The 25098-nt window shown below is 43.3% G+C and overlaps 2 protein-coding genes across 4 annotated transcripts in view; both read right to left on the bottom strand.

The window, feature by feature from the left end:
• The window catches only part of LOC147146535 (protein phosphatase 1 regulatory subunit 29-like), a 96354-nt gene extending 78894 nt beyond the window's left edge, over window positions 1–17460 (bottom strand). For all 3 annotated transcript variants that reach the window (XM_086033395.1, XM_086033396.1, XM_086033394.1), the window contains exons 1-2: window positions 17354–17460; window positions 10202–10338 (exon numbers count right to left, since the gene is read on the bottom strand). The gene's annotated coding sequence lies outside the window, so the exon portion shown is untranslated. The remainder of the gene's footprint in view (window positions 1–10201; window positions 10339–17353) is intronic.
• Window positions 17461–18197: 737 nt separating this feature from the next.
• On the bottom strand, window positions 18198–23855 carry mfng (MFNG O-fucosylpeptide 3-beta-N-acetylglucosaminyltransferase). The gene is made up of 8 exons (XM_086032709.1): window positions 23188–23855; window positions 21928–21973; window positions 20564–20666; window positions 20062–20215; window positions 19668–19753; window positions 19422–19587; window positions 18517–18602; window positions 18198–18448 (listed from the first exon to the last, which is right to left on the bottom strand). The coding sequence occupies exons 1-8, from the start codon at window positions 23521–23523 to the stop codon at window positions 18397–18399; spliced, it is 1029 nt and encodes a 342-aa protein (XP_085888835.1). The 5' UTR covers window positions 23524–23855; the 3' UTR covers window positions 18198–18396.
• Window positions 23856–25098: the final 1243 nt, after the last annotated feature.

The following is a 25098-nucleotide window of genomic DNA, read 5'->3' as shown; positions in this document are numbered from 1 at the left end:
AACCCTCAACGCACAAACATTCAACTTAATCGCTAACCTTGACTTGAAAACCAAATTTGAAACCCAAACCCATGTCTGAAAGCCTAACCCTCAAACCCAAAGTCTTCTTCAGAACTCGAACCTTGGCTGAGAACCCTATCCTAAAACCTAAATCCGTAACCCTGACTGGAAGCATTCATTGAAACACTAACTTTAGCTTCAAAGCCTAATTTCAAACCCTAACAAATGCTTTTAATCCTAAATTTCAAACCTCAACACTTGTTTGAGCCCTAAACCTTCCTTCAAACCTTAACCCAGTCTTAAAATCCCAACCTAAATCCCTCACCCTGGCTGTCAACCCTAATTTGAATCCCGAACAAACAACTCAAAGCCTAATTTAAAACCCTAACCTTAGTTTGTCACTAATTTAAAACCCTACCTTTGGTTTCAAAGCACACTTTGAAATCTGAACCCATGTACAAAACCCAAACCTGAAACCCTGAACTTCAGTTAATCTCTAACCCTGTCTGAACGCACTAATATGAAAACTCAAACGTTGTCTTTAAACCCGAATTTGAATCCCAAACATTTTCAATGCCTAATTCAAAACCTTAACCATAGTTTTTAGACCCTACCCTTGGCTTGAAAACCCGAACCCAAACCTGAAACCCTAACCCTTCTTGAAAATCCTAACCTAGAGCTGAAAGCCCCAATTTGAAACCCTAACTTTGGCTTCAAACCCTACATCAATTTAAATCCCTAACAACACTTGAAAGCCCTAATTTGAAACCCCAACCTTAGTTTGAAACCTTAACTTCAACTTGGAACCCAAACCCTTGGTTGCAAGCATCAGAGCCAAAGCATCGGATGGGTTGCTTTGTATCCATTCCAAAGCTCGTTAAAATCTCTGCTTCTGATAGTTGACTTTTCTTTTTTTTTTTGGGGGGGGGGGGGGGGGGGGGGGGGGGGGGGGTCGGTGTTGGGCGCTATCTGAGCCCAGCAGTGCTTGTTGAAGACAAGCTGCACTTCATGCAAGGATGGATGCTGCACCCTGGACTGTCAATTACCAGAATCTCTACTCAGCCAGAACCCCGCTTGGCTGAGTCTGCCAGCCGGCGTGTGCGCGCGTGTGTGTAAATGCGTGTGTGTGTGTGTGTGTGTGCGTGCGTGCGTGCGTGCGTGCGCCTTCCTTTAGGCCAAGCTCATTTTTGCCCATTTTTCCATCTGGGCTGACATCCATCAGCTTCTCCTCCCGTCAACCTGCCGCCGCTGCTGCTGTGATTTAAAGAAAAGACCGGAAAAAGAAGGCTGGCAAATCAGGCCCACAGAGCCTCGGCCCGATTTTAATGGCGCAGAAAATTAAATGAAGTCAAAGTCGGCGAGAGAAAAATGACGCTGATGCGGGATGATGAGGGGGGGGGGGGGACTTGTTGAAAGAATAAAATACTTGCAATGACCGCAAGCTATGGTACGGGCGTCACATTGTGTTGCGCAATTTCAAATTGAAAAATGGGGGGAAAATATTGTAATAATAAATACATTTATATTATATTAATTTATATCTATTTATTTAAATATGTGTATATATATATATATATATATATATATATATATACATATATACACATCCATGAAATTAATATTTTTAAATAAAAATTAAATAAGTATTTTTACTATTTTCTTATGAGCTCGTCACAAATCTAAGCATTTCGGAATCAACTCAATAAAAAAAATGTACACGTGTGTTCTAGTAAGATAAAATATTGTCGTCATCTAATATCAAATATATCATATTTCATACACGTTAGAGGGTGTCCCAAAGTTCTTTTTTTTTTTTTTTTTCAAATTTTGTTTCCAGCTATCATTTGGACAGACGTGAGGCCATCAGCATTGGACAGCTTGGGCTTTGCACTTTTTGTCAGCATTTCATGGCTTGCTAATTGACATTGGAGCAACGCCTCAATATTGCCCCCTGGCTAGAAGTTTTTCTGCAGTTCACTGCCAGTCTGGCGAGCTTTTTGGCCGCCAGGCGCGCCACCATTTACGCTCCTCATGGGAAGTGTCTCGAAATGGGATGCTTGACAAATCACGCAGCAAAAGGCCTCCGCTAGTTATAGCCGACCACCGCTAACGAAAACACCGAACTCCAAGCCAGGGAAAGTCTATCAGGAGGACTGCACAAAAAGTCGACATCAACAAATGCTCGATTCAGCGGGAGCTCCTCCTGAAGCCTTTGAGTGCAGATTGTTGGGTTTTTTTTTCTTTGGGTTTTTTTTTTTTTTTTTTTTAAATGGATCTAAACCCACAATCGGGGTTTTCTACTGAAAATAAATGCAAAAATAAAAAAAAAAATGTAATTTTTTTTATATGCAAATAGGTAGCAAATCGCGAATATACAAAGGTCCAATGTATTGGTCTTCTGGTTTGTTGGCAATTTCATATTAAAGCGGGACTCAAAATGTACTTTGCAGTAATACATTTTGTGTAACCCCCACTTCTCTAAACACCACATTCCGATTAATATTGCTTTTGTCGAATAAGAATTAGGCAGATTAATCCAACCATTTTTCATTCAACTCAGGCCGCTGCCATTTTCTCACGTGACCGAAGCCTAAAGCAGCTGATCTGCGACATTTGCAATGCGAGCCCGAAGGCACTTTGACATCGATTTCGATCGACAGCAGTGGGCGGGACAGGACAAAATGGCAGCGCCCTGAGATTGATGAAAAAAGCTTCATTTTTATTCCAATATTACTCCGAATATCGTGTGTGGTTGGGCCATATAATTGATGAGCGTGACGTCACAACTTTTATTTTGTGCACACAATCCATGTACTATGTATGTCGAAGACAGAACCTTATTGATTTTCAAATTTGGGGAAGGAAGGCAAGAAGGGGTCAGTTAGGGGTGCAGAAAGATGATCACCAGCATCATGCTGTAGATAAAAGCCGAATAAATTCATTTTATTGCCACGAAATCCTGCTGGGAATGTAATTTCAGCACACACACACACACATATCAGCATGCAGGAGGCGCGAGCTTTATGGATGAGCTGATCCGCAAATGTGATGCGCGCTCACACTCTGACCGTCTGCATGCTGCTTTTGGCTAATGTGACTTTGCAAAAAAAAAAAAAAAAAAAAACGTTTCTTTTGTTATGATTATTATTATTATTTCCCACAGGCGCATACGCGGAACACACACACACGTGCCTTGCGGTTTACGTGGGAGGCTCGTAGAGAAGATTGGCCAGGAGGAGTCGAGAAGACTTGAGCAAAACTTCTGTTGTCTTCATCCCAAATGCATGAGAAAAACACTCTCACACACACACACACACACACGTCATCTTCCCACGCAGCCGGCTGAATAATTGAAGCGCCATTTAAAGTGAATGTCGGTGGAAAGTGGCCATGAAAGCGTACGTCTGTCTGGATTCTGCTCACCCATCTGCTGTGGTCTGAGCACAATACGACCACAGCGCACAGCATTGTGAGCTTTTAGAATGGAAATTGAACGGAATGTATGTCAATATTCATCTTTTATTTCAGCAAAATAATGTTTGGCTGAGCTCTGACCTTGTGGAGTCGACTTATTGAGTTTCCCGTTTTGTGGCGAGTAAAACTTTGCTGCCTTGCTCCGCCCCCCCTCACAAAAGGACAGAGACTACATATTTTTACAAGTTAGCGTCGCCCGTCTTGTCTAGTATTCATGATTTCAATTTGCTAAAACGTCGGACAGAATTGCTCTGACAAGTTTGTATTTGAAGGCCCACTGGAAATAGTACAGCCAAATTGAGCCTAAAATGGTCATTTCAGGCCAAAATGGCAGACTTTCTGGTGTAGATTTTTGTGGCTCTACTCATGATAAACATGCCTGCTGAATTTTTCATTGCCAAGTGAAACTGCCTCCCGGGGGGCAGAATTTTTTTCCCAGAGGCCTTGCACAGCTGCAGATACATTTGCTCTCAAAAAGGCTAAATAAGGCCATAAAAATGTTATGCAAATTAGATTTTTGGCCAGGAAAGCATTCATTTAATACAGATACCTGATATTAACATGACATGCTTATTTTCCCTATTGTTTTTAACAACGTCACAGATTCTTGGGGGGGGGGGGGGGGGGGTCTTTAATCACTCGAAAAAGTTGAGCTCATCTTGGGCGCTCGCTCGTCATCTCCCGGATCAAAACCAAAACTTCACCAAGCGTGTCGGCTCCCAGCGGACGGCGACGCGACTATTTTTGGGATGACGGATGCGCCTTTCAACTACGTGACAGGAGAAGGGTTTGGTCGCGGCAAACAATGCGGAGACAAACAGCAAAAACACGACAAAATGGAGCATTTGTTCCCAAATATGTCGACTCACAGTTGTAACAATGACAATAACAACCCATCGCTGAGCCCAAAGTTTAAAATCCAATTTGTTTGCTTTGATTGTATAGGAACTCGAACGGAGATCAACGGCAAATTGTCAGACAATCTTTTAGGGATTGTTTTTGTCCTGTCACGGCAAGAACCCAATTCATTTTGACATAACCCAAGATTGTCTTGGTAGCTAAGCTTGAATATTGAAATCACTACATGGATTTTCATCTTTCGGACCTTTCCGGCAGCAATCGCAATGAGATTGCCGATTTTCAACCAAACCTTTAGGAACTGTTATTGTTATGTCACACAATGACAAGATTGTCTTGACAGCTGACAGCCCCCCCCCCCAAAAAAAAAATCAATACTTTGACTTTTCTCTTCAGAATATTTCAGGCAGTGATCACAGTGTTGATTGTCAACCAAACTTTTAGGGAAGGTTATTATTATGCCACAGAATGACAGTACAACACAAGACTATCTTGGCAGCTGAGCCCACACAATAAAATGAATACTTTGAATTTTCTCTTTCGCATCTTTCAAGCAGAGATCACAGGGTTCATTTTTAAGCAAACTTTAAAGGAATCTTATTGTTATGCCACAGCATGACAGAAGAACCCAAGACTATCAAGGCAGCTGAGCCCAAACATTAAAATCAATAATTTGGCTTTTCTTTTTAGGACCTTTCTACAGGATGTCAAAAGCAGGATTGTTGATTTTCAACCAAACACTTAGGGATGGTTATTGTTATGTCACTGAGTGGCAGCACAAACCAAGATTGTCTTGGAAGCTGAACCCATAAAATTAAAATCAATACGTTGGGTTTTCTCTTCAGGATCTTTCAAGCAGCGATCACATTGTTGATTTTCAACCAAACTTTTAGTGACGTTTATTGTTATGCCAAAGAATGACAGAACAACCCCAAATTATCTTGGGAGCTGAGCCCAAACATTAAAATCAATACTTTATACCTAATACCTTGAAAGCCCAATACCAGTATTGCCCAATTGGATTGTTTTGGACTTTAGTTAGTTTATGGGACTGTTCAACTAGAGATCAAATTTCAGATTGTTAACTATAATATCCACAAAAATATAAGTTACCTCTAATAATAAATCATTGAAAAATGTGCTCTTTTTAAGGCAAAGGTCAACGTTCAGGATTGTTATTGTTGTGTCAAAGCAAGAACACAATTCATGGTACAGAATCGTTGTCATTCTGTTCCTGTCTTCCAATTTTCTTGTACACTGTGCAATGACAATCCAGGTTGTAATTCGAATTGCCATCACTTTGACAGTTTTAAAATGTTACTAACAGCCCGGCCTGTACGGCTAATAAATATTTGATGACGGCAAACAGACTATTTCTATTCACCATTATTTGTATTCAGCATCAACGCGGAGCGCATTCAACATGACGCCGGCCATGAATAAAGCGCGAGCGGCGCTACACGGCGCGCCCCGTCTGCTTATTTACTATCCGCAGATTGAGCGTGACACCGAGCGGCGGCGACCATTTGGTGCCCGCGATGATCAGAGCACGCCGAGGTCTTAAACGCTCGCCGTCCGAGAACACTCCTCCGCGCAAATCTCATCTCCACACCGCCGACGACGACGACGTCCCGGCGGTGACACAAAACATGATTGCTCACATGCTTACGCCTCGGCTATCAAAAGCATCTTGGATTTGTTTTGCTCTCTCAAGAATCAATCAGGTTGTTGTTGTTTTGACAGTGAAAAACAATCTCTGAAAGTTTCAGGAATGGCTATGATTTGTGACCGGGGAAGAGGTAACAAAGTAGCGCAATCTAAAAGCGATTAAATACGGCGTCTTTGCTCTTAGCCGAGAAGAAGAATGCTAGACTCGTCGTTTTTGAGCCACCGTGAACGGAAAACAGGAACGCATTCATACTTACTTGAGGTCAAACCGAATCTAATCTTGGCTAATTTATCTGTCTTTCATCAAACGTCATCCAAAATCAAAAGGGTTTTTGCTTGGATAGGGACGAATCATCGCGACGACTTTGAAGAATGTCAGTCGCGACTGTTGGGACAGTGGCAAAGTAAACATTCATTTGGCCTGAGCTAGTTCTCGAAAAATCAATACGCTGCTTGCGCTTTCAGTAAACACTGGCTACGTTTACATGGACAAAATTTCTTTAATCCGATCAGCATTCGGATTAAAGTTATGATCGGATGCACCGTTTTCAAGGACACTAATAAAATTGATCCAATTAGAACGCGTTCACGCATCACACTTTCGATCCGAACGAATTACTTTGACATGCGCAGATTGAACAAATATACCGGAACTAGTCGAAGAAGGTCAATTTCTACTTTAAGCGTTATTTGGCGTGTTTTGTGTGTCAAGCGGAAAACCGAGAACGTCCAGAGGAAATGAAAAAGTTGGCCGATAATCCACTTTGAATCGTGACATGAATGGCATTCATATTCAAAATCAATTGGGATCTTGATCGGACACTCAGCAACTAAGCCCAATGGAGTTGAAAGACGCTTTAGCTGTGACTGGTGGCGCGTCCAAAACGTGGACTCATCAACCGACTCGACGCGCTCAAAATCGATGCGGTTCTCGCGCTTAAATTGAACAACAATCCATTTCGAATCCTAACTAGCAGACGTGCGACTGCCCGCAAGATTGGCGGCAGCTACAGTCAGGTCGATCGATATTGGGACCTGGATTTGAACGAGATGCACTTGAACCGCAATCAATTGAAGGGAAGCATTTCCATCAGGAGCCCCGCATGCCCGCCACCCGGAACTGCCGCGCGGCCAACTGGCCCATTACTTTGGGTCCATCAGAAATCCCTTTTCCTTGCCATTCACCTGACCCGTTTCACTTCAAATCCATTGCGGTGTCTGCATTTTCAAAGGCAAACGAGCGGGGGTGTCAATCACCTGACCTGAATCCAATTGAGTATGCATTTGACCTGCTGACGACAACACCAAAGCAAAAATGAGCGGGAAAAAGCAGAACGGCGATGAAGAAAACAAAAAAAATGTGTATTTTTTGGTCCACGAGTCCGAAACGTGACCTGCATGCATCCCGGGGAAGTGAACACTTTAAATAATTTGGACGATTTGACAGGGGAGGGGGTGGTGGGGTGTCCGATTTCCATTTACAAGCTTCTTAGATTAGATGAAATGAAAGTTTTATGGTCCCCGTTGGAGAAATTGGGCCACGGCTACCGAGGGGGGGGGGGGGGGGCGGCGGGAAGACGGAGCGTAAATAGAAATTGTCCGTGGAAAACAGCCCACAAGATTACAGGGGGAAGACATTACCATTAACAACTTTGCACAGTTTGCTTTATTGTTTGATGCGGGAAAGGGTGTTCCCGTCCAAGATGCGCCTCAAGTGGGGTTTTTTTGTTGTTTTTTTTTTTTTTACATGAATTGCCAAAGTGAGTGTATAAAGAAGCCACGGTTAATAGTCAAGCACAAACATTGTCAAACTCCTGCCATGCATTTGAAGAAGGACGCAACTAAAGAAGTCGACTAGCTCAAGGCATTTAAGAGGACAGCAATGAAGTTGAGAAGGAACACTCGGAAGTTCAGAATGGCCCAAGGTAGGAAAACAAAGTTGAAGGGAGGACAAGAAAGTCGAGAGGAATGCAAGGAAGTTGAAAAGGACGACAAGACGAACACAAAATAACTTGACAGGACCACAAGGAAGCTCAGGAGAAATTGATCGGATACCATGGAAGTTCAAAGAAACACAGGGAAGTCAAGTGAAATAGCAAAAAACTTTGAGAAGAACAACATCAAGATAAAATTGGTACAAGGAAGCCGAGAGGAACGAAAGGAAGCCCAGAGAAACATACAGAAATCCAGCGGAAACCGAAAAGTTGAGAGGAAAGCAATGAAGTTGAGACGAAAGCAAACCAGGAAGTTGAGATGCACACAAGGAAGTCGAGAGGACACCGAGGAAGTTGGGACAGACAAGACATTTGAGAGGATAGCAAGGAAGTTGGGAGGACTGCAAGGAAGTTGGGAGGAAAACAAGGAAGTCAAGAAGAATGCAAGGAAGTCGAAAGGAACACAAGGACGTCAAGAATGCCAAGGAAGTTGGGACGGACACACCGAAGTCGAGAGGACAGCAAGTAAGTTGAGAGGAAGAGTTGAGAGGAAGACGAGGAGTTTGAGAGGAAAATCAGGAAGACAAGACGAACGCAAGGAAGTTGAGGGCGACACGAGGGAGGAAGCAAAGAAAGTCGAGGGGGGAAACAAGGAAGTCGGGCGGAAGACAAGGAAATTGCGAGTGACAAGGAAGGTTGTCCTAAAGTTGAGTTCAGGAAACAGGATGGCGGGAAAACCACTGCGGGGCAAAGACAATCGGAATGTTGGATTATCAACCCCACGCAGGGATTTGAACACAAAAGCCAAACGCGTCTGGGGGGAAAAAACACCGCCACACTCGCGCTGAACTACTCGACGCTCGTTTGCTTTTTTCAACAAGAGGAATTATTCATCACAAAAAAAAAAAGTCGAATCATCCGAGAGACAAAAAATAACGAGAGAACAGTGACAAAATATCATATTTTTTCCTGTTTTGTGTCCGCCCACTCACACACACACCAACATGATGACATGTGTGTAGTCCTGAAGCCACAACAACACGCGACACACAAAATGTGTCATGGATTCCCCGCAGACGGTTTTGAAACTCGGAGCCCGGAAACCTCGATTCTTCCCGCTGGCGACAACACAAAACGCACGTAACGCGCAAAACACACAATTCCGCGTGTGTGTGTGATGTGTAAGAAAAAAGAAAACATTGCTCAAAGGTCTAATAAAAATTAAACAAATAAATAAATAAATAATGTATCTGCATCCATTCAAACCTGTAATGGTGTTTTTAAAAAAAATACAAAAATGGGTTTTCAACTTTTTTGTATTGGACTAAAATCAAATCAATTAAGTTAAAGTTATTTTACTATTTTTTTTAAGTTCAAACGTAAATAAATAAAGACAAAGTTGTTTTTTTTAATTCACACAAATAAAAGTCACAAATTTCACTTGCGTTGAAAAAGAAAAAAGTACTTATAGTCCTACCCTGAGGACTCCCATCTGAGACCAATTTGGAGCCAAATTTGTCTCCTCGCGAGTTGACTCACTTCTCCAATCGGGTGTAAAGTCAAGATGAACCAGACCAAACTGACAACCGCCCTGATCCGACCGACACCATCTCACCTTCCTCCCCACCCCACCCCCCTCTTTCATCACCCCCCATCTCCCCCCCCTGCCCGCCTCCGTGACTCACGCCCGCCCCCCTTTAGCGAAACAACTTCACCGGCCGAACGTGGAAAAAAACTCAATCCATCAGTCATCGGGACATCCAACCTATGGCGGCTCGCCGGTCATGTGACCGGCAGTGAGGAAGAGGAGGGTGCGCGGAACCCAATCAATCAAGTCAGTTGAGCGGGACGCAAGCTCAACACCAACACCCCCTCACCCAGTACCCCCCACAGCCTCCCCTTTCCGCCCCCCTCCTTCAGCTGTCAATCAAAAAGGCACGCGCACGCATGTCACAGGTGCGCACGCACGCACGCACGCACGCACGCACGGCTCCTCTTGACCGATGCCGCAATATGGAAATGCATGCACGTGTTTCTTCTTCTTTCTTGGCGCGCGTCTTTATCACGCACACACACCCATGAAGACCCCCCCCCCCCCCCCGCCCGAAACAGCACCAGAAGAGCTCCGCACTGGTTCCAAGCACCCAATGAAGCAACATTCCCCCCCCCCCCCCCCCCCCCCCCGACAGAAGCGCTCCGATGCACATCTGTGTGCATGCACCGGATGCTCCGACAGCCAAAAGTGTTGAAGCTGAGCGCGGTTTTACCTCGTCCGGGGATCCGTCGGGCGCTTGGGCTGCAGGCGGCCGGTGTAGGATCCACAACGGAGGATGAGGTTCGGTGCGTTCCAGCAGAGGAGGAAGGCGAGAGTGAAGGAAGGAGGAGTGATGGGAGAGGCGGTGTGCTGCTGGAAGGGAGGGGGGGGGGGGTAGAGAGGCGGGGGGGCGGGGGGGTTAAGGATGGAGGTTGCTGGTGAATGGGGCTAACAGCCTCTTGCCGAACTCGCGTCAGTGATAGGCATGCAGTCAAGCATTGGAGAAGGAAAAAAAATGCTTTAATCCCTTGCTTTTTTTTCTTTTTTTTTTTTTTTTTTTTTAGCTCCAAGCATTATGAAGGGAAAATGTTTGCATGCTTAAAAGTATTGAAGGGTAAAGCAAAAAAATAAAAATAAAAAAAAAGATAAATTGAATGGCATGGTTCAGTTAGAGCTTGCCTGGATTTCGTCATTAAAAAAAAATAAAATCATGCATTGTTCAAGTGAGAGATACTGTAAGGTTAAAAATGTAAAACGAGATTTTTTTTTTTTTTTATATATATAAACCCAAAGAATGGAAAATATTACATAATATGTCACGTTTGCGGGATCGAGGACCCAAATGCAGGGAGGCAGGAGAAGCAGTACTGACAGAAATATATTTATTAACAAAAAATCCAAAACTCAATGTAGCAAAGAAACACAAGAGAATCAAAATGCAACACCTGGAGAAACCAAAAAAAAAAAAAAAAACAGGACAGCGACAATGATCCGACAAGTACTGAACAAAAACTAGAAACTTAACCCTTTCATGCATAGTGCATGGTCACTACAATGGACAGCTGTTTCAAAGTTTGCTTTCGCCTATATTAATTAATCTAAATGTTGTAAAATATTTAACCCTTTCATGCATTAATTATGATTTAATGTTATTATTTAAAATATAAATATATTTTTTAAGTTTCATTAATATAGCCGGAAAGCAACTTTTAAATAGCTGTCCACTGCAGTGACCACTTTGCATGAAAGGGTTAAATGCAAGACAACGAGAAACACCTGGACGAGACGCACAAGGTATCCATCGTAAAAGGTCTCAAATAAATGACAGTTATGAGAGGTATCCTCATCCATTTTATCTTTTACTGTAAAGCATTCTGGGGAAAAAAGTGATCATGGAGGAATTTAGCATGATTATCTTTAATTTACTCAAAAGTTATTTCGTCAAGTCATTGCTTGAAATAAAAGCATTTGGATAGGGATGTTTTTTTAAGTAGATTATACATCTATTTTATTTGTGCAACCACTTGATGAAATGGGAAAAAAAAAAAAATCAATGTATGAAAATGCAGAACCAAGGAAGAGGATCGAAGAAGAGGTGACAACTGAATGTTGGACACCAGTGACGAAAGAAAAACAGAAACAAGAAAGAGCTGATGTCGGGTGAATGGAGAGGAGGAAGGCAAAAAAGAAGGATCGCAAACGTGGAAGAGTTGACGCCGGAAGCACGGGAAGAAAAAACCGGGTGATGACAGAAGGACGCAAACGAGGATGCGGCGATGATGAAAAGACGTCAATGAGAACGGAAACGAGGACGAGGAGCCCACAAAATTGAAACGAGGGCGAAGAGGGGTGACGACGGGACGGAAGAGGGGACCCCGTCTGGCTGCACCCGAGGAAGAGTTTGACAGCGTAAGCCACAGGTGTCCAACTCCAACACACCCGATTCACATGATCGGGATCATTATCAGGCTCCAGCGGAGCTTCCCGATGAGCTGCTGGTGTGCTGAGGGAGCGAGTCATCCAAAACACGCAAAGATAGGGGCCCTCGAGGTTCGCAGTTGGTGGAACCTGTTGTTCGGCTTGATTCCGCTCTGCTTCCCCCTGGTGGTGCTGCAGAGTCACATCCCGGCGTCTGATTGGCTCACGGAAACTGGACTCAGACCAATACTGGACTGTACTTGCAGCCGCCACACAAATCTGAGCATGCACGCGCGCGCACGCACGCACGCGCAGGGAGATCCAAGTGGGCAGCTGACGTCATTGCTGACGCTGCCGGATGAAGGCCAGCCATTTGTTGCTGTGCAGTTTGTGCACGTTATCAGTGTTCCACACGCACACACACGCGCGCGCACGCACACGTACAAGCAAACGCGCACACACGCGCGCGCGCGCGCGCGCATCGGGATGAAGCACGCCTGGCAAGCCGCCCTGACTCGGCATCTCAGCATCCTCTCGAGAGTGTCACGGAGACAGAGTGACAAGAGGCAGGAGGAGTCGCGTCAAGGCGCCACAAAACAGCCCGCGCCGCATCCCCGTTCCCGCGCTTCCTTGTTTGAAACACTTCCTGGTTTCGGCGTCACGCCTTCCTGGTTCACGTCCTTTCGTAGTCGGCACTTCCTCGTTTCGGTCGTACGTTGCCGCCGCTTCCTCGTTTCAATCCTACTGTTTGAAATGCTTCCTCGTTTCCATTCATCCATCATCTCTTTCTCATTTTCATTCTTTTGTCATCAGCTCTTCCTCCTTTCAACCCTTCCATCATCAACTCGTCATCGTTTTCATCCATTTGCCATCACCGTTTACTCATCCATCCATCATCGGCTCTTCCTTATACCCATCGTTACTCTGTCACCGCTTCCTTAAAATAAGGACAAAAAACGAGACCACAAAAAAAAAAAAAAAAAGCAAACGAAATCCCTGTCATCTCCCCTTCGGGATGTCGCCCCAGCCCCCCCCCCCGAGCTTGACAAAAAAAAGATTTGCAAGGACGAACTTCCACGGCGGCAAAGTCACTGAGAAGGAAAAACGCAGACAGGATGTGGAAAGATAAGGAAAGTGGCTGTAACATCGTCACTTCGCGAGGAGGACAAAGAGCGATAAGGATCATATCAGTCAATATTCTATTATACAAACTTAAGAATTATTATCATGAAGCACGGAAGAAGTGGGGAGTGAAAGTTGGAAAATAGAAAAAAGTGGATGAAATAAGGAAGCGATGATGAGGATAGGATAAGGATCAAATGAGGAAAAGGTGACGACAGAAAGGAAACGGGGAACCATCATTTTGAACCGTCTACAAATCATGCTTTCGTTTAAAAAAAAACATCAAAGACACTTTTGTCTTCATTGACTATTTTGAGTCTTTTGTGACCCTAATGTTTGTGTTTTTGAAATACATCAATGACTTTTGTCCACCGTGAGCCTGACATTTCTTTTCCACAAAAATCCGTGCACATTTTGATTCCTCAATGAGCCTTACATGCATTTTTTGCTGACATCACAGATGAGTTAGTCTTCAATGAACCAGCACACATTTTTGTAAACATCTAAGACACTTTTGTCCTCAGCGAGCCTGACATGTTTTTTTTCCCTCACAAAAATCTGGGCACATTTTGATTCCGCAATGAGCCTAACATACTTTTTTTTTTTTTTTAACTCAAAGACAAGTTAGTCTTCAATGAACCAATACATGTTTTTGTAAGCATCAAAGACACACTGCGAGGTGCCAGTGAGAGAGAGGGTTTCTTAGAAAATTCCACAATCCTGTTGTTTTTCGTAAACATCAAAGACACATTAAGAGGAGCCAATGGGAGAATTTGGGGGGCGAGAATTTTACAATCCTGGTGTTTTTGTTAACATCAAAGACCATTTTGTCCTCAATGAGCCTAGCCCTGACATGTTTTTTTCCCCACAAGCATTCAACTTAAATTTAGACTCTTCAAATATGTTTTTGTAAACATCAAAGACACCTGAAAAGTTGAATCATTTCCAGGGATTTTTTCTTTTTTTTTTTTTTTTTAACACTTTTAACAGCGAAATCTTAGTAGATGTCTCCTCTCTCCTAATTGTCTCTTTTTTCACAATGTCGTCGCCGTGTATGGATTTTCAACGGCAAAACCGCTGACTGATGCAGGCCCCATTGACGGCGCCCCTGCTGCGAATTGTGGGCAAAGCCTTTTCCCCCCCCCCCCCCTTTCCTCGCTCCCTCTCTCACTTCCGCCATACTAATTAATATGCATGCGGACATGTGCTTGAGTTATTTATAGCCACGGTCAGCTGTTTGTCAGAAGAATTTTTCCTTGATGTCAAACCCAAACCATCAAAAAGCAAAAGCGTCCGCGCGTTAAAGGCCACTTCATTAGGTACACTTTGGAATCTCATTCGACATCAGAAAGTGACAGCGCAAGTCCTCACACCACACACACACACACAACACACGCATGGCCCAAATGACACAACACACACGCACACACGTCCCTCAAAGAAATGAACTGAGATGTCCCCAAAACGTCATCACCAGGCGTGTTCTTGCGGCGTCCACAAGACTTGCAAGCGTGTGGAAGGGGGAGCAGCGGTGTGCAGCTGAGATGGCGGCGGCGGCGGCGGCCATGTTTTATGTGAGTGATAGATTTGAAGTGAAGCAAGATGGCGGGCAATAACATCAAATGGCTCCATAACTCTCTGGTCTCTCCTCGAGGAGCCTGCAAACACTTTTTTGGTCCTCGCCCTTGAAATTAAACAGCAGACGTGTTGCTTTGATTTCACACCTTGTTTGGGTCCTTTGTTTGACTTTTTTTTTTCTTTCAGATTTATGTACATATTTTGATACTTAAAGGGGGAAAGTCAAGTCAAACATTTTCAAGTCAAATATGTTTTAAGCGCCCCCACTAGTCCAAACACGGCATTGTGATTAACTTTGCGGGAAAAGGAATGAATCAGCAAAATGCAGCCATTTTTATCCATGTCAGAGGGGCGGCCATTTTGCCACTTGCTGTCGACCAAAAATGACATCACAGTGCACAGTGAGCCAAGCCCGGAAAACAGGTGTGCCGTGATTGGTCGAAAAGTATCTATCAGAAACACATATGTTTTCTGTTTTTTTTTTTTCTGTTACACACAGGCGTGTGTGTGCACAGGTTTCCCAAAAGTGACCCACTCACACGCACAAGTGATTCACACAACGTGCACACACACAACCACACAAGTCTTACCAAAAAGTCTCCCAAAGAGTGATATACGAGCACACACACACACACACACACACACAGGTGATACATTTGCATGCTCACACACATCCGTCTCCCCAAAAAGTAACACACACATCCATGCACGCACACACATCACGTCTCCTCAAAAATGTTCCCAAAACTGATACACAACACACACACACACGTTTTGCCAAAAAGTCTCCCAAAGAGTGATATACAAGCGCGCGCACACACACACACACGCACGCACATCTGTTTCCCCAAAACAGGCACGCGCGCACACATCATGCATCAGGCCGAGCGGAGACCGTGCTTGCCTCCCTGGCTGTTACCATGACGACCACAACCAGAGCCGCGCTTGAGATTCTCTGCGTGTTCCAAGCCTTCCGCCCCTCTCGCCGCCCCCCCCCCCCCTCCAGCCACTCCCCCCCTTTTCTCCCCGCTCGGCGGCCCACCCCCGCCGTCACCTCCTCTCAACTCTCCATCTTCATCATTCCTTCTTCCTCCTCCTCATCCTTGCTGATGACATCGTAGCGTGACATCCCGAATGACGTCATAGCGCAAATCAGCTCCGCCCCTTTCCATAGGTGACCTGCTGCCTTGGCAAACTCTCCTTCCAACTTTATTGCTTTAAAAAGCCCTCCCTCCCTCCCTCCCTCCTTTTTTTTTTTTTTATTTATTTATTTATTTTTTTTATACTTTTAGTGTCAGCCAGAGCGGGGCAATATTTAGGCAGCCCCCTCGGCCCGTGCTGATTGGTTGATTCATGGCTTTGCCGGCCGGTAATTGGACGATGACAGCGGGGTGCAAGTGTTGCCGAGCGAAGATTGATGGCGGCTGCTGTCGCCAGCTCGGCTTGTTGTGGCCCAGATGTATGCGCTCATACAGTATTCCACCGAGCGTGTGTGTGGGGGGGGGTGCGTGCGTGGGTGGGAGGGGTGCGTCTGTGTGTACGTTTTGTGTGTGTGTACATAGTGTTATGCATTTTTGTGTGTATAATGCACTTTTATCAATGTGCAATGTGTGTGTGCGCGCGTCTGCATATGTCGATGGATTTGTCTGCGATTGTGTTTGTGTGTTCACGGCTCACCGGCTCACTGATTCGCCACCTGCCCGCTTGTTTGCAACTGTGAATGTGCGTGCGTGCGCGCGCTCACATGAATCCATGCCGCATCCCCAAGAAGACCACCTGAAGCACACACACACACACAAAGTCAAACACGGTCGCGAGTGATCCAAGCACGCGTGCATCAACGCGCACACGAAAAGTGACGCCCACTCACAGACACACCTTCACGCACAACACACACACGCGTACCCCTGCATGCACACAAACACACGATGCAAACGAAACAGAGACACAACACAACCGCACCCGGATGGACCACATAAATACAATGCAATACGGTTTCAGGCGACCTCAACTGAACTCACTTCACAAAAAAATTGTGAACGATTCTTCAAAACAAATTCATTGACATCAAAGCACCTTCGGGCTCGCATTGCAAAACATCACAACTCACCCTCATTAATATAGAAAATATATATAAAATTGAGATTTTTATGTTGTCAAGTTATCAAATTATTTCAACTGACCACAAAATCTGGTTTGTACAGAAAATCACCTAGAAAAAATTATATGCCCAAGAAACATAACCCCAAAGTTATACTTTTAAAGCTCCATCTGCCTTCTCGTTTTCGCTACCTCTTCCTGTCCAAATTGCATTTATTCTTTTTAATATATATTTTTTATTAATCTAAAATAAGCCTAACGACGCACTCATAACCACAGATGGACACAAACACACACTTTGAGGCGTGTCTTGTGTACTACTATTGGGAGGAGGCGTGACACGGCATACTGTCGCCACCTAGTGGCTGCTTGTGGCGCTACAAGATTTTCTCTCATCACATTCAAATGAAGAAAAAAAAATCGTTTCTTTGAACAAAATGCAACTACAGCGCAATTCAACAACGAACATGTGTTGAATAAAACTCTCGTCCAGGTGGGCATTTTGGAGCAGCTAATCCAAACCTGACTTCTGATTTGACATCCCTCTCAACTAAGTAATCGGAGCAAATCCAGAACAGCTGACCAGTCAAGTGGGAGCAGTTCACCTTGTGCTAAGCACGTGCACCATTGTGTCGCCAGAGTGTCGATACGGCAGCGTAGCTTTTACCTGTTAGTGTTGCACACTCGACAAGACTGGATGGACTGTCAGGAAGCATTTCAGCGACGTGCCGCACCGTGGCCGCCGCTACCTAGACCAGGAAGTCACGTTAACATGTTCGCGCCTTGGTACGAGTCCCACCGAGTTTTTTTATTGGCAGGACACGCCCCGCTGCAGTATGATTGGCTGCTACATGCTGGTAACGACACGCAGGTAGGACACGCCCTACTACCTCCAGGCGGAATGGTTTCAGTGTTTGTTTTAAGAATCTTACTGACACCTTGAAAACTTGAATGTTTTAATTTTTGCGATACATATATACAGTATCTATTTTTTTGTTACTTTTTTTTTTTTTTTTTTTTACATTCTATTAACAATATAACAAACGAACCAAGCCTTCCCGCTGGGATGCAGATGGGCGTGTCCTGTCTGGATTCAGTAGCCAATCATATTGCAGTTGGATTCATAATAATCCCCCCCCACACTCATTTTAATTCCCCCCCACACTCATTTTAATTCCAATTTCATGCGGTTTGTTTTGTTGAAAATGTCATTGTATATTGAAAATTAGTTTATCGCCCTCACAAATAGTTCATAACTTCATAACTGTTGAAAATTTGGATCAAAGACAGTCATATTCCACCGAATTTCATGTTGAAAATCAACAAATTTTACTCATATGAGTAAAATGTGAAAATATGTCACTTGTTCTCATCCAAAAGATACTAATTGTTTCCAAGATCATTTTTTTAAACACTTTTGTCTTCATCAAAATGAAATTTGCAACATGCCCCCCCCCTTTTCCATGAAAACTAAACAACGACAATTTTGTGTCTCAAGAGTTCCTTTCTCGTTGTTTTAAAACATCATTTATTACAATATCTTGCAATGTGTTACTTTACACATGTATATATACAACTGAACAATGCTATATGGACAATTGAACCATTTGCCAATAAATAAAACAACTGTTAAGGTTTGACTAGCTCAAGGTCAAGACGGTCGTCCGAATGTTCTGAAGTGGTGATCCCGGTTTTTCCCTTGAAGGTGGTTCAAGGACACCAACTGGTCAGCGGGTACAGCAAGCAGTGCAAGGTCTTGAACCTGATTAAGCGGTACACCACTTATTTAGTCCTTCTTACTCCTTCATAATTGCTCAACGACAGACTGACCTGGATGGGTCCTCTTCTTTGGAGAAACCTCCTTTCAGCTCCACACTGTTCATCTTGTCCTCTAACAGGCCGTAACTCAGAGTCACCTGACACACGTGCGCACGCACGCACGCACACAGGTCACATCACATTCGATGCAGTTAGCACTGTAGTGTATTTATTTGTGTGTGTGTGTGTGTTTTGTGTGCTTGGGTGTTTGTGTTGGTCTGAGTGTGTGTGTGTGTGTTTTGAGTGCGTTAGTACACTTTTGTGTTTGTATGTATGTATGTAGGGCTGTCAAAGTTAAAGCGTTAACTATGGAGAACGATCTAAATTGTACGCATTAAAAACCATTAACTCTACTTTACGTAATTTTACTTTGAAAAGTTGCTCGACGGTTTATTGGCGAAATCCTAGATAATTTGTGCACTTCGCTAAGCCAAATTCAAATGCCATATTAGTTGTACATCTTTGGTGTATGGTTCAACAGTGGTATTTGACTGAAAAGAATCGTATTCAAGTATCAAACAAAGCTATTAGAAGAGTCTTTGAATCAAAATATGCTTTACATTTTTGTTCCGTATTAATTCTAAGATTTTGCTCAAGTAAATATCGGTTCCAAGCTGTGAGAAAAAAATTGTAGTTAAAAAATCTGATTAATCGCGATTAATTTCGCGATTAATTTCGCGATTAATTAGTTGAAAACTTTTCATCGCTTGACAGCAACGTGTAATTTTGTCTTTGTGTACGTCTTTTGTTTGTACGGTGTTTGTGTTTTTTCACATTTGTGTATGCATGTGTGGCTGTGCGTGTTAGTGCATATGTTTGTGTTGTCGCGTAATCGTGTGTTTATTTGTACCCGTCTTGGTGTTTTTAAGGTATACTTGCTGCAATTCCACGTGGCTCCACTAGAGGGAAGCACATACCTGGCGCGGGATGCTGGCGCGGTGAAGCAGCATGAGGTTCTCCAAGTGCGAGTGGAACAAGGGGCAGTGGACCATGGAGACCCCCAGGCGCTTCTCCACGATGAAGCCCACCGTGCAATCGTCAGGCAGACGGATCTTCGCCGACGTCTCCTGGAAGCGAAGGCCGCTGAATACGCACACACGCACACGCAGGTTTTATTGAAGGTTCCGACAGAAGCGAGACATGATGGAAGAGTCCACAAGTACCGGGCCCAGGGGGACATCTTGTGGGCCAGATGTCGACTCAGACAGAATCCAGCTCCTCCGGTGGCAAACCAGAACTTCACTTCCCTCTGCACACAGACACGCAACATATTTTTTAAAACTCTTTTAATGTCAATAAAATTTATTTAATGTTACAATTCAATTAATTGTGCTGCTTCTTCTGGTGTCTCCACCTTGGCCACCAGAGGGCAGTATAGTGCAGTCATGCAGACACGAATGAAGACTGGCACTTCAATTACACATTTTTATATACACACATATATACATATATTTATATATACATATATATATTTATATACACATATATTTATATACACATATATATATACACACATATATACAGTACACACACACATATGTATAAGAGTCATGTTACCGTTTTGTTTCCCTCCATGAGCTCGTGTGCGGTGATCGGTTTGTCCAGGCTGGCCTTGCCCACATAGATGTCGGCATCCTGCGGGAAGGCGGCGAGCGTGGCGACGAGAGCCTCGCCATTCACATAGTTGTCGTCGTCAACGTGACAAAACCACCTGAGGAGCGCGCGCAAACGTATACCCGAGATATCAAAACACATCCCAAATGAAAAGACAAGAAAATAACCGGCCAGGGAGGCTGCTGAAAGGCCGACAGCGACATTGAGGGAGCTGCAGGTTTTTCTGGAGCTGCCATGTCAAAACTTTCATTGGCCATGATTGAAGTTGGCCGCGACCACACCCACAGCATTGCAGCCCTCCCACTCGTAGATCTGCTTGTCTGTGCTGACCTGCGAGATTAGCAATATTTGGGTCTAACCCGCCTCCGAGAAGTTACGGATTTACTCCAGCCACGAGAAAAGAGCCCTCGAAATCTCCCAAAGGAAAATCCAGCTCATGCGTCACCTCTTGTCGGAAGCCAGGAAGTCGTTGTACTCGGCGGCCATCTTGCACGCCAGAGCCTGCTGACTGTGGTCCGAATGGCAGCTCGTCACCACCATGTTGTAGCCTAAAGTACATCATCATGTTCATATCACCAATGAGTGTTGGGTTTATGGCCCCTGAGTGATTTAGGACACATTATGTCGTAAAAGCTTTTGAAAATATATTTTCCTTTTTTACTGTGGTTGTTTTTGTTCCTTTCAGAATTCTAACCTCTCAACGGGATGTCATAAAAATTGTTTTTCTTGCAGTTATGCTTTTAAAGTCATGTGACAGTCAATCAGTATACATTTTGATCTCTGACAGATTCAGGATGTGATAAAACCATAGTTGTACATTTGTACATGCATTAGTTTCAGGCTTGCGGGTTTTTGTTTTTTGTTTTATGATAGTTATTGTTCATTCTGCTTTGGTCTATGACAGTTTTACTATTTACTAGGATGTTCTAAAACATACATTTCTTGTTGGTATTTTTTTTTTGTATCTTATGGCAGTCATTAATCCTATTATTCCAAGATTTGTGACAAATGTATGACCTCCAGGATATCATCAAACGACCAGTTGTACATTTTACGTCTTGGTGAGCTTTTTTTTTTTTTTTTTTAATTGTGTCATGACCTTTATTAATCATTGTTTCATCATCCATTCATCTCAGGCTCGCATTGACAGCGTCACAGCCAACCTGTTTTCTGGGTTTGGTCTGGTGATGCGAGCCAGGGCAGGTTGACATCAATTTCAGTCAACAGCAGACAGCAGTGTTAGGCCGAAGTGGCAGCCGGCTGCAAATTGATGTGCAAAAAAATGTTTACCTTCAGTTACCCTTTACAGTACTTCTTTATTTTTGGCGGGTTGACCACTGAGTGCTTTATTACTTTATTGGAGAATTGGTAGGAGATGGTGCTGAGAAGGTGCGGTGGGGGTCATAAATCCACCAACTACTTGACGCACGAAAAACTTTCTACATCTCTGTCACAAAACAATTTGAGTGCTTGTAGGTGTGCTTTTTTAAAAAATTGTTTCATGTTGATGAATGATGATTTTACCCTTTGATATCTGATAGTTTTATCAGATGTCTTTAAAAATCTAGGAAAGGATTTGTTTAATTGCAGGTGTAATTTTATCAAGTTTTATAGGATGGCATAAAACATCTGATGCGCATTTTATGGCCTGCAGATGTGCTGTTTTGGTTCATAATTTCCCATAATTTATTCTTTGATGTTTGACAGTTTTATTGAGTTAGTGGTGGCGGGGATATAAATCACCCAAGCGTCCTACTGTAAATCCATCACTTTTTGACAGAAGCTACTCTTTTAACCTCCCTCTCGTACCTTCGGCCTTCAGGTGGTCATCGTCTGTGTCCGTAAAAATGAACGTCTGCAAGAGGGAAAAGAGAAAATATGATGCCATATGGAATGAATATTGACTATCATATGAGGCCGAGGTGATGCCGCTCCATGTGAAGTGTGTGAGAAGAGTGCGTTCACTTGTGTAATCTGCTTCTGAACTTCCTGTTCTGTACTTCCGCTTCACATATTGTTAAGAGGCTCTGCTTCCCGTCAAGCCGAGACACCGCTTCCTGTTGGTTTGCGTGTAAGCTAACATACCAATACTTTAAATTCTCATTTTTGTTATTACCGATGATTCATTTCATTTGAATGAATGCTTGGAAGGTCCATTTTTTAACCCTTGACAAATGGCTATGGCAAGACTTAATAAATGTTGCATATTAACTGACATATTTCACTCTTTCTAGTCGCACATTTACTTTGGTTGCTGCTATTAGTAATTATTTATCTGAATGACTATTAGTACATTTACATGTTCCAACCTTGCCAACTTGATAGATAGATTAAATAGAAACTTATCTCGTATTTGATTAAAACTAAAAAGAATTATGTAAAAGTAATTATGGTAGGATAATCAAATTAAATTCCATTTTATGAACTTTTATTTCCATTTAGTTGTTTTGTTTCTTTTCAGGCTGTGGTTACTTCATTTAATCAATTGAAAATGTGGATATTCACATTTTACAACTTTGACAGTGATTAACAAGTTTTAAAGTCAAAATTAAACTGGATTCATAAAATGTCACAGTACTGTATAGTAAAATGTGCTTTATTATGTTCTTTATTTTCCGAATTGTAATTTTCAGCTTTTAACAAACATATTGGCATACATGCGAGGTTATACCCTGTATATTGAACTTACAGTGTACTATTTAGTTTTAAAAATTGAAATGAATTACATTTCGTGACAGGTACATACAAGCGTTAATATAGAACGGGACAAGTATTTATTTAAATCAAGTCCAATGACTTGTTTGATTTGTTTACTTCTCTCAAGCAAATTATAACCTATTCATCCTGTGAGTGAAGTAGCTTTTTTTTTTTTAACTCATACAAACATAGGCTGTATTTTCAACACTGAATTTGTCTTTGTTGATGAATGTGGCATAAATCGTCTCCACATAAGTGAAGCGGTCAAGTTTTGAACACGCATTTCAGTTCCCCTCCAAAACGCTCAATCAATTGTTGTAAAAAAAAAAAAAAAAAAAAAAAAAAACATATAGTAGCTCTAATAAAACTCACGTGCGTCTTGGTTGTGGAGATCCAAGTCTCCAAAAGGAGGGACAGTCGCGTCCGATGGAACCTTCCGGTGGTCTTGACAGCGATGAAGATGTCCTCCAGCCGCAGCCCGGAGCCTCGGCGGTCCTCCGGCACGGCGGCGGTGGCCCCCGCCTCGCGAGTGGCGGTTTGGGGCGTCCGCCGGCGGGCTTCTTCGGACGCCGGAGTGGGGCGACGACGAGCCGCCAATGGCAGGAGCTCCGAGAGGCGGCCGGCGTCCCACTCAAAGTCGGCGCAGAGAACCACGAAGAGGGCGAGGATGAAGAGCGGCAACCTGCGGCTGAGCCATCTCTTCCTCATGGCACAAACAATTCAGAGTCAAAATAAACAATCATCAATCACAAAAATTCGAATTCAACATTGTGACAAAGTGGTTTCCATCGCCTTCCGCTTTCAGCACGGGTTCCTCGTCGGTGACGTCATCATACAAACTCCTTGGTCAAATCATACCGAATTAAATGAATATTAGGTGAGTGCGTGTGTTGATCATTTCCTTCACTTGGCCTGGAAGTCAAACTCCAGAGTCAGTCGAGTCAATAATTCTAATTTAAATAAATAATTTTGACTTTTACTTCTTAAAACTGAATCGGAGAAGTTTGTGAACAGCACTCCGTGTCAAATCAATGCAGGCACGAAGTAACTGACGTCATTTGACGCCTTCAGCTTAGGAAAAAATGACTCAAATATGATTGGAAAGTACAAAAGTCCCCCCAAAATAAATCAAGTACAAATTTAACAATGTGTTTAAAATTTGTGGTTTTGCCGTAGGGCAGAGGTGGGCATTTTATTAAAATTTCCCGGTCCGTTTATCGCTCTGTAAAAATAAGCACTGTATTTCACTTTATGGAAACAAATAACATCAATACAATGTAAGGAATTGAACAGTTTGTGCATCATGATTAATTCCTTGTGGCTCCTTCTGGTGTGTACAACTTGGCCATCGGGGGCAGTATAGAACAGTCATGCAGAATAAAGAGTTTCACAACTCCGGTAAAGTCACTGATAGTGTAGCGGTACAGACGCCCGAGTTGTGTGCGGGCAGCGTGGGATCGATTCCCGCTCAGTGGTGGTGTCTGTGTGTGCCCTGCGACTGGCTGGCGACCAGTTCGGGGTGTAGCCTGCCTTCGCCCGTTGACGGCTGGGATAGGCTCCAGCACCTCCCCGCGACCCTGTATAGGATAAGCGGTTTGGATGATGATGATGATGATGACAACTCCGGTAAGCGACCATAGTAAGACGAGTTTGTCTGTCACCATGTGTTGCTGCATCGTTTGTGTCCAACCATCAGTTCCTTTGAGCTAAAAAAAAAAAAGCTTTTTATAGAACAATAGCATGTAAAAGGTCATGTGATGATAAGCACCACGTTGCACAGCAGAAATAATTTTAATAACTCAAAAATAACCCACAAAGTTGCAAAAAAAGGCCGATTTTTGTCAATTTAAAAATACTAATATCAGCTGTTTTTTTCCAGTTAGATCCTATATCTCATATGATTAAAGCAATTAGTCCTCTTGCCATTCATTATGTAAACTCCACCTTACACGACAGGAAAAAAAAAAGAAAGATGTAAAATAATCCAGAGTCAAAAACAAATGTCATACGTGCACTTGTAGCGTAGGAATCAAACAATTACTTTGCCAGTTATTCGCAATAGCAGCGCCCATGCACAATACAAATCAACAGAAGGACTGCAAACAACCCTCATAGTAAAAATTTGTTTTTTTGTTTTTTTAAGTTGACGCGAGACTCTTTCCACGTCTGCCTAGGTGTCATTCATGGTTGATGCGATTGCTCCTGTTGCAAATTATTCATGACAACAGCAACCTTGCGCAATATAAATTAACTGAATGTGTTGAAATAATCAATCGATAACAT

This window comes from Filicampus tigris, chromosome 6 (assembly GCF_054856515.1).
Source record: "Filicampus tigris isolate MCC_2025a chromosome 6, RoL_Ftig_1.0, whole genome shotgun sequence".
In the NCBI taxonomy this organism is placed as follows: domain Eukaryota; kingdom Metazoa; phylum Chordata; class Actinopteri; order Syngnathiformes; family Syngnathidae; genus Filicampus; species Filicampus tigris.
The sequence above is the reverse complement of the archived record's forward strand: the minus strand, read 5'-3'. Positions and strand labels throughout refer to the sequence as shown.

Bases quoted from the DNA above. Each gene is read 5' to 3' on its own strand.
- mfng (XM_086032709.1), bottom strand. From the start codon at position 23,523: ATGAGGAAGAGATGGCTCAGCCGCAGGTTGCCGCTCTTCATCCTCGCC. The intron at 19,754-20,061 runs GTAACATGACTC...GTCTGTGTGCAG, and splicing joins TCATGGAGGGAAACAAAACG to AGGGAAGTGAAGTTCTGGTT. The intron at 18,603-19,421 runs GTATGTGCTTCC...CACGTGTGTCAG, and splicing joins GCGCCAGCATCCCGCGCCAG to GTGACTCTGAGTTACGGCCT.